Source organism: Rhagoletis pomonella, unplaced genomic scaffold, assembly GCF_013731165.1.
Source record: "Rhagoletis pomonella isolate Grant_MI unplaced genomic scaffold, Rhpom_1.0 Rhpom_scaffold_00001, whole genome shotgun sequence".
NCBI lineage: Eukaryota > Metazoa > Arthropoda > Insecta > Diptera > Tephritidae > Rhagoletis > Rhagoletis pomonella.
The window spans coordinates 21229523-21244183 of record NW_023458555.1 but is presented as its reverse complement, the minus strand read 5'-3'; the positions used below and the strand labels follow the sequence as shown (position 1 = coordinate 21244183).

Genomic DNA, 14661 nt, shown 5'->3' with positions numbered 1-14661 from the left:
ACGCCACACAGCAAAAGCTTCATTAGTGGTAGTGGCGTTAGCAATAATAACAATAACAATTGCAGCAATAGCTGTAGCAGCAGCAGCAGTGAAAATTTGCTCGACATTTACAATGGTAATGTAAATCGTGCAGGTGGTGTTGGTGTTGGTGGTGACATGCCGCCAGATTTGTTGTATAAAAATGCACCAACAATTTCAGCAAATGGTGCGCTAGTGCCACCGCCATATCGCGATCCGCCGCCACCACGCAATAGTCCATTGCAGTTACAGCAGCAACAGCCACACCAATTTCATGCCCAGCAAATGTCAGCTGGTGGCATGGGTACGGTGGCAGTGAATAATTACATGCAAGATTACAACAACTCTAACGATTACGATGTGGAGTTTCAGCACTTGGGTGGCACTGGTAGCACCGGTGTTGGCGCTTGCAGCGGCGGCGGCGGTGGTGGTACTGGCAGTGTCGGCAGCATGGAGGAAAGCGAAAGCATATTCCAGGCAACGCAATACAATGATTTAATGCAATTGATTAAATTTCAACGCGAAAAAATTTCAGCACAACAGCTGGAATTGACCAAAGTATGTACTATATTTATTTTTAAATCTTGTTTTTTTTCGCACTTTATAAGTATTTATTTTATATATTTTTCACCTCTTTTGCAGTACGATGCTGAGATAGTTTATTTGGAAAATAAAGAACGCGATCAGGCGCAAGAGCTCGAAGCGATTTCACGTGAAATCACCAAAGCCGATCAAATTTTTCGACAGGGTAGTGAACAGGTGAGTATATAATATAACACATGCATTTTATGTAGCCTGATATAATGTTGCTTTTAAAATTTCACAAATACAGCTGCAAACACTACAGTATGTAGAGGAAGAGAATGAGCTCGTTAAGCAACAAGAGAAAACTTTAAAATCTGAAATTGCTTTGCTGCGCTCTAAATTGGCTAATTGTGAAACTGAATTACTGCAATGCAAGAATAAAATTCGATTGTTAATGAACGATATTGAGGTAGAACAGCGCAGTAATGTCACAAGGCAAAAAACGAATCGGTAAGTTTGCAAAATAAACATTTTAATGATGTAATGAAAAGTTAATTATTAGGTATTTGATTTGATTTTTGAATTACAAGATAACAAAAATTGTTTTTATTTGCTTCCAGTCAAAATGTTGAGCGTGACTTTCTCATGGAAATGGAGCGCATACAAAGCGAAATCGATCAGGCAATACACAACACTGATACGTCTAATAAAACAGCAGAGAATTTGAAAAAAGAAATTTTACTTATTGAAAATGCAATAACCGAGAAGAAGCGACAGGTGCGCTATAAAAATAGCGCAGGCAAAATGTCTAAACTAAACTGTTTATTATATTTTAGGTAGAGCAATTGGTGAACGAAATGAAAGAGGTTAATTTGCAAAGCCTCACCGTCAACACCTCCGAGGAAATTAAGCACTTTTTAGAGGGTATGCAGTCTCTTGTTGGTTTTGCTATTGAAAAGTAATTTCTTGAATGTATACTTTTTCTTCCTTCCACAAGGTTCCAACAAACCCGGGAGTAGTCGGCGCATAATCGGTTCACCCAGACAGCTGGAGAATGCAGTACCCACCAGCAAAAATCCACATGGTGTTTGGGTTTAATTTAAAAATGCGAAATAGAAAGAGAGGAGAGAGAGGGCTTTTTCGAGGGCTCTTTTGAGAAGTTAAGTGATGCATGAAGTCGGCTGCTGTTCTTAAGTAGTATTTGTGTTGGGCAAATACACGCTGCGATTGACAATGAATGTGCTAAATGAGTGATGAATATGCGTGTGGAAAATACTAAACGTAAAACTCTTCGAGGAAGTATTAAACACTCGCCTACATGAATATGTATAGATATATTCATATACCAGCTACTTATATAATGTTTTTTAAAATCTACTACACAAGCTTGCGCTAACTACAGTCAAACGAGTTACAAACTAACGAACTTTAGGTACTAGAAACAAATGTTGCATATCTGTCAAACAAGGAAAACAAACGAACCATACATACAAGCATATTTTCAAATACATACCTAACTATTTTAAAGCAATCATATGAATTATATATCATACAATATTTTAATAATGTACTTAACAAAAAAAAGTTGTATGATGGCAAACATTTTGTAATATATACATACATATGTATGCAGATGATACATTTTGATGCTTAGTAAAATTTCTTAATCAAAGATCTCTATTGAAACTTTAAATGTTACAAAACCGTTAAAGGTACACACATACATAACTTTTTATTAGAAATTGAATACCCATTTATAAATTTTAATGTTAAATAATAAGCTAATGAAAATCATGAAAGACATTTTCTATGCGTAAATTTAATTTAAAGTGACTACAGCTCTGCTCTAAAAATTATGAAAAAATTGTCAATAGTCACAAGTGTTTTAGTTTCAACTAATTATAAACATATGTATATGTATATGTTTAAAAATTATAAAGAAAAAGACGACAACACAACCGCATACATTCCATAGTTGCGTAAAGTTTTGCAACAATCGCTGTTACTTTGTTTTGATTTTTTTCTTGCTTAGACTGTTCATAAATTTTAATATTTTTTATAGCTCATATTAAAAACATTTTGGAGTGGAAATTTACCACCACACACTTAAAATTTATCATTCCCATTGTTGCTATATGCATAAAAAAAAATTGTTGATTTAATTTAAGCGTATAAGTTTGTTTAGTTTAAAAATTTTCGTATTGTGTTACTTAGGTAAAGTAAGCTTTCGAAAGCTAGTTTCCTGGAGCATTATGATTAAATTAAAGCTGTCAATTGTTTTTAGTAGCTAAGCAACTTTTATCTTTTTTATAGCAAAATACTTTTTTACGAAACAATTGTGTGAAATATGTACATATGTAACTACATATGATGAAATTAAAGTTTTTACACCGCGTGCTGTTAGACAAGTACTTAGCATTATTTTGCAATAAGTTTATTGTGCTCTTTTATATAAATTAGGTAGATGAACTTTTCGTTGAAAAAGTAGTTAGTTTTTTTTAAATAAAATTTTAAATATTTGTAGCCACAAGGAATTTCGTATGTACTTCTTATACCTTATAAATTTTATTACTAACTAGCTTATACCCGCGGGTTCCATCCCAATTTTTATATGCAAATTAAATTAAAAATGTTATAATATTTAGAAATTTTGTATTTCTACTCTCATTTGACCATAGTGGTAAATGCATTTATAAGGGAGTTACGGCGCTTAGGGCATTTAAAATGATGGAATTATAAAATCTCGTCTGCAAGGTAGACTTTGCGAAGCTAATATGATAGATACCAATCTCTGTAATTTTATCTTAAAATGTTTGCAGCGATACGCCGCGTGCAACTGTGTCAGAGGAACATATGCGACGTGTGTATTTTAATTATTTTTTTAATTGGGAGATACCGGGTCCCGTTGTCAATTAACCCCCTAAAAATGCAATAGGGGATCCATAAAAATCGTTACGATTAAAAAATGTTAAGATAAACAATTGGATATTATTACACAGCTCAATAAAATTTGGTCAAAAACGGGACCGACCTCGTTTTTCGACAGTTCAACAGTTATTTTCTCAAAAACTGGACGTGCTAGAAAAATTTTATAAATTCACATCAAATCAGCATAAAAAAATATGTAAAATAAGGTCGGCCCCGTTTTTGAGATAAAATACGATCAAATTTTGTTGAACCGTGTTATTGGTCTCCACGTGAAGAGAACAGAATTTTCCAATCGAAAAATATTGATTTCCAAGAATTCTATACCATTTCAACGAAAGTGTTTTTCCCCATATAAAATACACGGAAAACTTCATGGGCTTTGAGGTAGCTGAGGATTTTTTTTTAACAAAAGAATCCCGGCCCTATTTTTTTCCATTTTGAAAAATCTTAGGGAGTGAGAGCTCAACATTTTAAGAAGAAGAAGTTTGCAAACAACCGCATTTATTCGCCTCGTTCGGAGAAATATTAGGGGTATTCTCGAAGTCTTAGACGTTGCACGATAAGCAAAAATACTAGGGCTATTCGCGATCCGCTGCAAATGGCCTAGCATCATTGCATTGTAAATTTTTATTGCAAATTATTTGCAATACACAAACAAAATACACGCATTTGCATTTGTCCGAATCGCGAATAGCCCTACTATTCCAAATTTGCACGAGTACGAGATCACCCCATTGCAAGCAGTGAAATTCGGTATCAAATACAATAACAAGAATTACCAAAAAAAAAAGAAGTGAGCGAAATGAGAGGAATAATAGAAATACATATGTAGCCATTCTAACAACAACACCGCTAGCACAGGGTTGCTCTTATCTTGCTATGCTTTTTGGCAAAATATGCGATAGGAAATGTTGTTTTGTGGTTGTATATTTGCAACCCATGCAATCCGTGCTACGTGCAACGGCTTTGCAAAATTTCGAGAATACCCCTATTGATTTGAAGTCGTTGAATATTGCTTTTTATTTATTTTATTAGGTTGTAACTGATTTGTGGGCGCCCCTAGATGTGGAGACTCCTGGGTCGCGGCCCACCCGCCTATTCTTTAATGCGGCTCTGGCCATATATCTGCCTATCTCAAGTCGATCAGCGACATGTTATAGGACTCATCCGATTTTCTGGTAGAGTCAAGCCTAACCGTTAGGGTTTGCCGAAGTAGCTTACACAGCTTGGCTGACTCTTTCATGTTATCGTATTACTACAGAAGTCTTTATAGGAGCTTAATTTTGACATACGAATTTGCCTCTTAATACCTTATACAGAAAACTTCTGGACCTTTTACGAAGTTCCGTCAGTTCAGTACTTCCTCAAACAATCAATCAACCTTTCAGGTTTTTGAACCCACTACACATACCGTTCGACACTTGACTGAGGAACTGATATTCCCAGCCGAAATTCGATGAACCAATGATCAGACAGATGTTACTCTTCCAAGACCATCGTTCCTTGAATGTGATCCGCCAGACGCAGAAGCATCGTGTATTCGAATGAACGGTCCCATAAGGTGTCTAGTGTGAGGATCGTCAGGTTATAGGTATATGCTAAGAGGTATTGGGTGTTATGCGGACCTTGCCCATAAGCTAGGCAGGTTGTTGTTGTTTTAACGACCCCGCCTATTTCGGTTTGTCTATCAATCGATGTCGCCAAACTCAACTAACGGTAGGCCCAAGAAATGAACAGTTTAAACAGGGTTGGACTAAAGCGAGAGGGGTGTTAGTTGAGTGGGGTGGAGCTGGCATGCGAATTGATGGTTCGTGTTGTGCGGGGAATTTCCACATGCCGGATACTCAGTAGGCATTTGGGGTCGAGTCTGGACAGGTAGCGGTTGAGATAGCTACAGTATCCAGACCGTAACTGGGCCAGAGTAATGCACGTATCTCTTCGCAGTTGAAGCTCCGTGTCTGTCACAGGTGGTCAATGGGCTCCGATCGCGGTACTCATGGGCCGGTAGTCGACGATGGCTATACGAGTTTAATTCCATGCTTTTTGCCAATTTTTCTGAACGACCTGCCTAACGCTAAAGTTTTAGGGCTGTTTTCTCAAGTACATAGCTTTTAAAACTTATCTGCCCTCCAAACACAAATTTTTTTGGAACGAAATATGAGTTTGAAAAACAGATGATTTTTGTCAAAAAAAGGTCGCCGTACACCCCTGTGTCTAAAGTATCTCAGTTCTTTTCATCCGAACGTACTACCCTAATGTAAATGCGAATTCTTTCTTAGTGATGGCATTGCCAATTCTGACATTTCAGCTTGAAGGATATCATTCTAATTTGCTTGCAGCTTTTTGGGCTAGTATAGTCGCCCCTACCAACTTTAGGGATGAAGACGACGTTTAAGTAGTCTCCACGATTAATCTTAATTTCTTGTATTTTTTCAATGCTTACAACATACCTTTGTTGATTAAGTATAAAACTGCCAACTCCAATTTTTATTTCATTTTGATACGAAATAAAGCCTGCTAACTCAATTTTTTCATTTATGTATAACTTGAAAATTTAGCGAAAAACTTATTTTTTTGTAAGCTCAATAAATAGAGTATACAAAAGGTAATAAAAGGGTATCTTGAAATTTTGAAGGTTGGGCCAGGTAGTAAGTAGCACTAGAGCAGCTGATTTGTTTCTTTCCAAATTATTTGGTCCCTAAACTGTAAAATAGTGATAATTTGTATTACAAATACATATGCTTACTTGGAAAAATGTATTTGCATGTGAATCTTCAAAAAAGTGATTGGAATGTTGGAACGTTTACTTAATTTAGGAGCTGATTATTAGGCCTTAGAGGGATTCCTTGATGCTTCTGGAATGGAAGAAATTTCCAAAGAAATAATCTTTTATTTAAGTTTTTAATTATATTTCACATTGCCCACTACGATATTTAAAAAAAGGCATAAAATTTTTTGACACTTTAGATGCCAGAAGCAACAACAAAATACACGTAAGTGTTGTTTTTGCTCGAATGCTACTACTACCTGTTTGATAAGAATTTGGTAGTGCGTAGTTATTATTTAATGATGTCTTTTCGCTCTACTGTCAAATTTTACTAAATGGAGTTAGCAGCTTTTAGCGCGGTGGCGACGATATATTACCTGCATTTCTCCAAGTATTGTTTGTAAATTATATTCACCTACATATGTACATGTAGAAAATTTATGCTTTATCTAGTCTGTAGTTGATTTTTCTTTTTATTTCGAATTAGTTTGAATTTAGGGCTTAACTATTTTTACAATCAATATTGTCATTTTCAAAATGTCGGAACTATTTTTTTATTTCAAATACACAGCTAAGTAGTAAGAAATCTTACTTTATAAAAAAAAATGTAAACTTCAAAATAAGTTAGCTTAGTAATTTGTTAATAAATAAATACATATTCACACTTGCTTATGTAACAGTTGCAATAGTTATCGAAACGCCTTCTAATATTTAAGTAGCTTTGTAGCAATTAGTTGCCTATTAAAGAATATATAGATACATAACTTTATAGTTTCAAAAAAAAAAAAAACATTTTAAAAATATATACAGACAGAGATAAACACACCTTTTTAAGTACATGCATATGTATATATGTAATCGTTTTTAGTACTATTTTGAATTTTGCATATCCCACGTGAAGGCCAGTTGTTAAGCCAAGCCGATGATAAATATAAAAAATAAATAATATGTAAATGTAAAGAAATGTTTTTTTAGTAAGTTGCAGACATTCTATTTTTTTAGATGTGCTCGCTTTAAGCGCTTATAAACAGTTTTAGGGGTTTCGAAAAAAATTTTGTATGCGGTGTGGCAGCGATTACCAGTAAACATATTTTACAGTGGCAAAAAAAAACATCAATAACGGTAAACAGCAAAAGTCGATTTTCTAGTTTTTTTCGACTTGCAAGTGCGACACTTGATTACCCTCACTTACTACTAAAACTATGGATGTTCGACAGTAAACCTTCTTTGACCTCTTTAGTTTAACACCAGTATTGCAATATTTAATTTACCTTATTAATTTAATTAAATGAACATTTTCAAATAGGTGGCAACCTTCAACAAAATTTTTTTTCGGTTGCAAGCCTTCTTAAACCTCTTTCTTATTTACAGCTATGTTGCAGCTCTGAATTTTTTTGTCCTATATTTTAATTTAGACCTCAAAGCAATACACCGGTGAAAACTGCATTCGATTCCATGCATTCGTTTTCGTGTCATGCGCATACAGACAGACAGACAGACAGCCAAAAATGCTGAAAATTGGTGATTTGGCTTCTGTTGCTCTAATAAATACCCATCATATTAATAACATAGATATTAAGGTGGACCTCCATCCATTTTTATGGCGTAAAGTAGCCTGTTTGACAGTGAATTATATAAACTTTGAATGTAATTATTTGGTACTAAAAAGTGAATGCAGTCGCTATTGCATCGAAAAGTGGCAAAATATCCACAGAATTGCGAGAACGGAAAATTTGCAACCTTCGAAACAGCAGATAACTTCCACACTTGCCACTGGTGGTTCATTTAGCAATTTATTTTCTGCTCGGTACATTTTCCCCCGATTTGACATTTTATAAAATTGAATAGTTTTTGATAAGAAAAACCTTTGTAAAATACAAATTATATATATCGGAATGAATAAGTTATTTTTCTCATAATTATTTGTGATATCACGCATTTAAAAATAAGAGAATCTCCACCAAACACCCATCATTGATCCCAAAAATTTAATAGATATAGGTACAAAATTCTAAATTTTCATTTCAGCAATCAATCTATCAAAACCGACAACTTCAGCAAAAAACATTTCAGCATTCTGCATTTTAATCTACTTTGGTATATTTAAAGAAAAATTATGGTACAAACAAAAATGCCGTACGGCAACTATAGTCGGCACACACTAAAGTAAACAAACTGGAAATTAATAGTAAATTAACAAAAAATAAACTTAACGAACGTTGTGCTTAATAAATTTACTCACTTTTTCGTTGCATACTAGCATGACTAATAAAATTTGCAATAAATAACTCAAAAAGGCGATATTTTCTTTTGTTTATTTACAAACATATGTTTGCGATCAGCTGATTTTCTTACTTGCAAGTTTTCGCTGGGAAAAATTTTTCCATCAAAAATTTGCAGCTCTCTTTCATATTTTTATACCTTTCATGAGCATGAAATGGTATTATAACTTTGGTCCGATGTTTGTAAGTACCAGAACAAAAAGAGATAGACCCATGAAAATGTATACTTATATGATCAGAACGTCGAGCTGAGTTGATTTAGCCATGTCCGTCTGTCCGTCTGTCTGTCTGTTTGTATGCAATCTAGTCTCTCAGTTTTCGAGATATCCGGATCAAATTTGGTAGGTGGGTGTATTTTTATAATGTATTAATCATTTGTCGGAACCGGAAGAATCGGACCACTATAACATATAGCTCCCATACAACTGATTGTTCAGATATGAGATTTTTCATTATAACTTCTCCATTTATGCAGCTACGAACATGAAATTTTGCAATACTTGCACCCATTATCAACAGAATACTTACAGTGAAAATTACAAAGATCGGGTCACTATAACCTATTGCTCCCATACAACTGATTGTTCAGATATAAAATTTTGCGTTATAACTCCTCCATTTATATAGCTAGGAACATGAAATTCCGCACTGTTTTCAATAATTATCAACAGAAAACTTACAGTGAAAATTAAAAAGATCGGGTAACTACAACCTATAGCTCCCATACAACTGATTGTTCAGATATGAGATTTTTCGTTATAATTCATCCATTTATGTAGCTAGGACCATGAAATTTCGCGCTGTTTTCACTCATTATCAACAGAAGACTTACAGTGAAAATAACAAAGATCGGGTCACTATAACCTATAGCTCCCATACAACTGATTGTTCAGATATGAGGTCTTTTATCATAACTCCTCCATTTATGCAGCTAGGAATATGAAATTTCGCTCCATTTTCACTCATTATTAACAGAATACTTACAGTGAAAATAACAAGGATCGGATGACTACAACATATATCTTCCATACATCTGATTGTTCAGATATGGGATTTTACTGTAAAACTCCTTTATTTGAACAGCTGAAACCGATAAATTTCGTAAGATATTTTATAAATAATAATACAAAGTCTACTGAGAAAATCGTCAAAATCTATGCACTGATTGTTAAGATACCAGTTTTTGCCATATATCTCCTTTATGTACGAAACTAAACCCAAAAAATTGTGTTACCGGTTTACATACCGATCACATAGCGGTGAAAATCACTTAGATTGGTGTCATATAAAGTATATCTTCCATACCTCTGTTTGTTTAGATGCGATTTTTTATATAAGTATGTAACTCCTCTATCGATGTATGCAGATGTATTCAAAAGCAGTAATCTGTCAAACTAAAATTTGCAGATGTTCATGAAAGGTATGAAGCCTTCGGCATAGCCGAAGACGGCGCTGCTCTTACTTGTTCTCTCTCAATTTCCCCTACTTTGCAAGTTTTTTGGGTACAAGAAAGCCAAACCAGTAAAAGTTTTCGAAAACTTTTGATAGTTTTGGGTATGAGTGCACTCCTATTGTCAATGATTTTCAAGCCTGGAAGAAACACTTATAAACATGTATATTTTTTGCACTAAACCATTGCCTCACTCTTCTCGCTGTGTGAATGCCAGCGTTGTCCTGCTGGAAAATCCATTATTGGTTGGTATATATTTCATCACAGTTTAAAAATTACTGGGTCTCCAACAACTGGAGGTAAATACATACATATATGCATTTTGCTGACCATCAAAAACTCTAAAAATTTTTGCAGCGTAATAGCAAATTAATGCCCATATCATCACCGAACCAACTGAACTGTGTCGTCTACACAAAAATCGCTCCGACTTTCTCAAATCGTATAAATTTTGCTGGAAATCACACGGACTGTTCGAATTGAACAATTTTTCACTCGGAAAAAAATAACAGTTTTACAGTAATCACGTCAGCGCACGTACAGTGGCGCTCACCTAAATAGCACACTTTTATTTTTTACAATATTCATTATGTTGTACGTGATACATTTTTTTTCGTTAACTTTAAAAAAAAAAAGTAGATGCCATAACAAAAAACCATATAAGCAAAAGTTTAAAGCTTTGTGTACAGTTGAGGAAAATTTCAAAAATTTCATAAAAATATAATCAAAATTTTCAACTTTCTCCCATATAACGCATGAACAAATCTATTTTCATATTCACAAATCTACGGGGTTTCCTCAAATTTTCAAACCTGCAGATTGATTGGGCTACAAAACTGCATACCCAAAAAGTCTCTAAAAATTATGAAAAAAAGTTGAAATTTGTTTTGTGGCCCTTGCAGGTTACTAAAATAGCAAAAAAGAGTTAGTTACGGTAACCTGCGCAGATATTTAGAATGCCACCACAGGAAAATTGGGATGCCGATAGCTGCCATTTACGCGTATAAGAATTTTGTTCATGGGTGCCACCCAAAAAAATACAGTGAAAATCCAAGCGAGGGCAATCAAGTGTCGTGCAGTGTATATTTTCAATAACCGTAACCGCGTACCTACACTGAACTCTCTGATAAATTACACGATAAAAAAAATAAAAAATTAACACCTACCCAAAGCATATCAAAGACACTTTATACATACATAAATACATTCTCGTCAAAAATCAAAATCTCTTTAAAGCGCTTTAAAACAATTAGTGTTTGCATTTAAATGTAAAATACATACATACAGATATATTTAGGTGGTCCTTAAAAATTTAAACCTCTAAATTAAGTATGGGGCAGCGCTTTATTTTGTTCTACGTACAAAATAAAGACAAACGAAAATTAAAAATTAAAAAAAAAAATATATTCATATATAGGGGTCGCTACCAGGGTCTGATTTTTTTTATCGCAAAAATTTGACAAAATTTTGACTTGAAATACGATATATTTTAAATATTATTGAAACTTATTCATATAAATTCATAAACTGCCCGAGTTATAGCCGGTTAAAAAATTTAGGAAAAATTATTAAAATTTAAATTAAAGAATTGAAAAAAACAGTAAAAAGGTTGACGAATTTTTGCGATCAAAATAAAAATTATTTTTTTTTTCAAACCCTGGTAGGGGGACTCCTAATATCTAAAGAAAGTTTTGAACTTTTCGTGGATGTTTTTTTTTTGTATGTAGGACGCACACATATGTAATGTATGTATATGTGTATGCATGTTTGTACTGAAAATATGCATTATATGTATATTAAAAAAAATAATTGTATGCTAATATTGTATCTATGTAATTATCATACATATATAAATTAATGATCAAATTATTGAAAAATTAAAAATAAGAGTATGTATCTTTATGAAAAATCTAGCTTTGCATTTCCAATCAACAGCGAATTGTAGTCCCACACGCAACCCTTATACTACATACGCATTGGCTATTGCATAATTTACCTAGACCAAACACAAGGACAACGATCCAACAACAAATATATGTATACTACATACTATTTACGATATACTATTCAATTGTCACAATGCAAATTGCAATTCTTCAAAGAAGTTAATATCTTAGAAAAAAATATATGCAAATTTTAAAAATATAACAAACGGCTTTTTATTTATCAAAGTTTAAGTTTAAGAGTTTAACGTAAAAAAAAATAACTACCACTGCAGCTGTAGGAATTTAGTGGAAGGCTAGCCAAATTAATTAACAGTGGCCATAGCGAGTTCCTACTCTTCCATCCGCGTGCGCACAACTTGGGTAATCCATGCGCGAAATGCAATTAACGAGCCGTATCGGGAGCCCTGCTTACTTGGACACTCCGATTAAAAAAATTAAATAAAAATGTATCCAGTTTTTACAAACTTGCAGCGGAAAGTATTATTTATACTCTCGGATAAGACGAAGAGCAACAAAGCTTCTGAAGCTGACGGCTGCCAGCTGAGTTACGGTAGGGAGGGGTTGATAAGGTGCATGCACTAAATCCTATGTAGAATAGGGTCGGCGCCCTGAGCTCGCAACAAGTTAGAGGATGGTTGACTTCTTTTTCGGTCGCATCTAACTATTTCCTTGTCAGACTTAAGTATGTGAGTACCAAATCACAGCGATATCACAGGAAACTGAGTGGTTAAGGAGGGGCACCGTCGACCCAGTCTGACGAAGAAAAGAGGAAGTGGGAGTGCCTTTGACTACATATGGACTATTCTTGAGCAGAAGGTCCTCATGGTAGCGCAGCGAACGTTAGGCGAAAACTAGGGCATTAGCTACTGCAAGGTCCTTCTGGGCAGGGGCTGGGCCCGAGGAGGTCTAGAAATCTCTTTGGTGGGACCAAATATCATATCGAATCAAATTCTAGCAACCGCAAATTACCAAGATTTTGCTAGACTGCGATTAAAACACCTGGAATCTCACCTTTTGATCAAGAGGAGCTTACCGATCGGTACTTGAGTGCCTGTAAAGTTCTCTCTCGTCGTCCAAAATCACAGTATAAATCATTAATTATGCCCGTAAATAAATGACGCAGAAGAAAGGGCAATGACAACATCCGGCTCTTGCAGCGAATTAAAGTGTAGCGGCTCCACTGGCTTGGTCATGTCGTACGAATAGACACAAACGCTCTAGCCCTGAAAATTTTCGACATGGTACCGGTTGGTGGTAGCAGATGGAAAGGAAGGCCTTCTCAGCGATAGCAAGAACAGGTGAAAAAGGACTTGGCCTCACTTGGCATTTCAAATTAACGTCAGTTGACACAGAAAATAAACGACTGGCGTGTGTTGTTGCACTTGGTTAAATGCCAGCGCATCAATTGCTTTCAGGCGGAGGTTAAAGCCTCAAGAACCACTGCTCTTAACGGTATATAACCGCACCAGAGTTATCCACCTGTCACCTGTGAAGTCGTACTACTACCACTGGTCGAAACTCATCTGTATCGGGGAAATCATTTCTCTCTTCTTACAAGCGATTCAATTTCTATATATCGAGCAAACAAGTAACTCCTGTTGGGATGCTACCTGTGTGCCCCACACATACTTGATATATGAAGTGAACTTTTTTCAGCGTATTTCAGTTGTCACTACGTCACTACGACGCCTTTTTTGTGCATGAATTACATACATACATACATATGTATGAGCAGAAGAATGTTACTCATACGCCATGTACGAGCATGTATGTATGAGTATGGTCAAAACTGATTTTTTGTAAAGGAACACGCTTTATTAAAAAAAAAAAAACACAAAATATATGTTATTTTTTTAATTTTTTCCATGTTAGTATTTGAATTTTTTTCATTTGCAATGCAAATTTAAAATGAAAATCTCTTGGGAAAATGACTTGATCTAGAAATTAAATTAAGTCTACGTGTCGCGGCGTTTTCTTGTGATATTTCAGAACTTGAGATATTCCATCCAGTGTTATTGGAGTAACATTTGAAGTGAAGCTTCTTTAGCAGCGGTAGTGAATTGAAAAATCAACATCGCGAATGCTTCCTAAATGTATGCCTTAATATTGATACTGAATTAAAGAAACCTTTCACCGGTTTACTGATAAAATTTAGATTACAATTAATGCCATGATAAAGGTAAAGAATAACGATATTAATAAAGATAAAGATAAGGAAAATGATGGAAATTAAATTGAAGACAGAGATAGAGAGAGGGATAGAGTTTAAGACAAGGAGACAAAAATAAAGATAAAACTCAGGATAAATATACATATGTCATGTCACTCTACTGCAACTCAACCTAACTCACCTCACCTTACCTAAGTTGAACTCAATCTATACATAGTATAAAGGAAAGTCGAGATTATTTGGCCACACTAATCTCGAAAACTAATAAACGGATTTGGACGAGATTTTATCCAATATTTTATGTATCGATAGGAGAGTGACCTTTTATTTATTCATTCATTTGATTTAAATATTTAAGTGAGGTCTCGAATGTAAGGGACTGGCCTCTAGATAAGCATTCATGTTTTATTTTTTTGAATAGGGTTGCCACCTGTTAAGAAAATTACTAAATTCAATTATAATGAGCGAAGGAATCAGTTCTGCACCGTCACTATCAAATAAAAAGGCTTAGCTCATTATGTACATTCATGTATTATTTTTCTGAGTACGGTGGCCACCTGTTTAAAAATTATAAG

General features: G+C 34.6%; 1 protein-coding gene across 1 annotated transcript; it reads left to right on the top strand.

Moving 5' to 3' along the window:
• Positions 1–3088, top strand: LOC118740780 (uncharacterized protein DDB_G0283357-like; the record flags this gene model as incomplete). The annotated part of the gene is given in 6 exon segments (XM_036472464.1): positions 1–576; positions 661–777; positions 851–1053; positions 1164–1320; positions 1380–1467; positions 1541–3088. Coding segments are annotated over 6 exon segments (1242 nt in total), but the record flags the coding sequence as incomplete, so codon positions are not given.
• Between the last annotated feature and the right edge of the window lie 11573 nt (positions 3089–14661).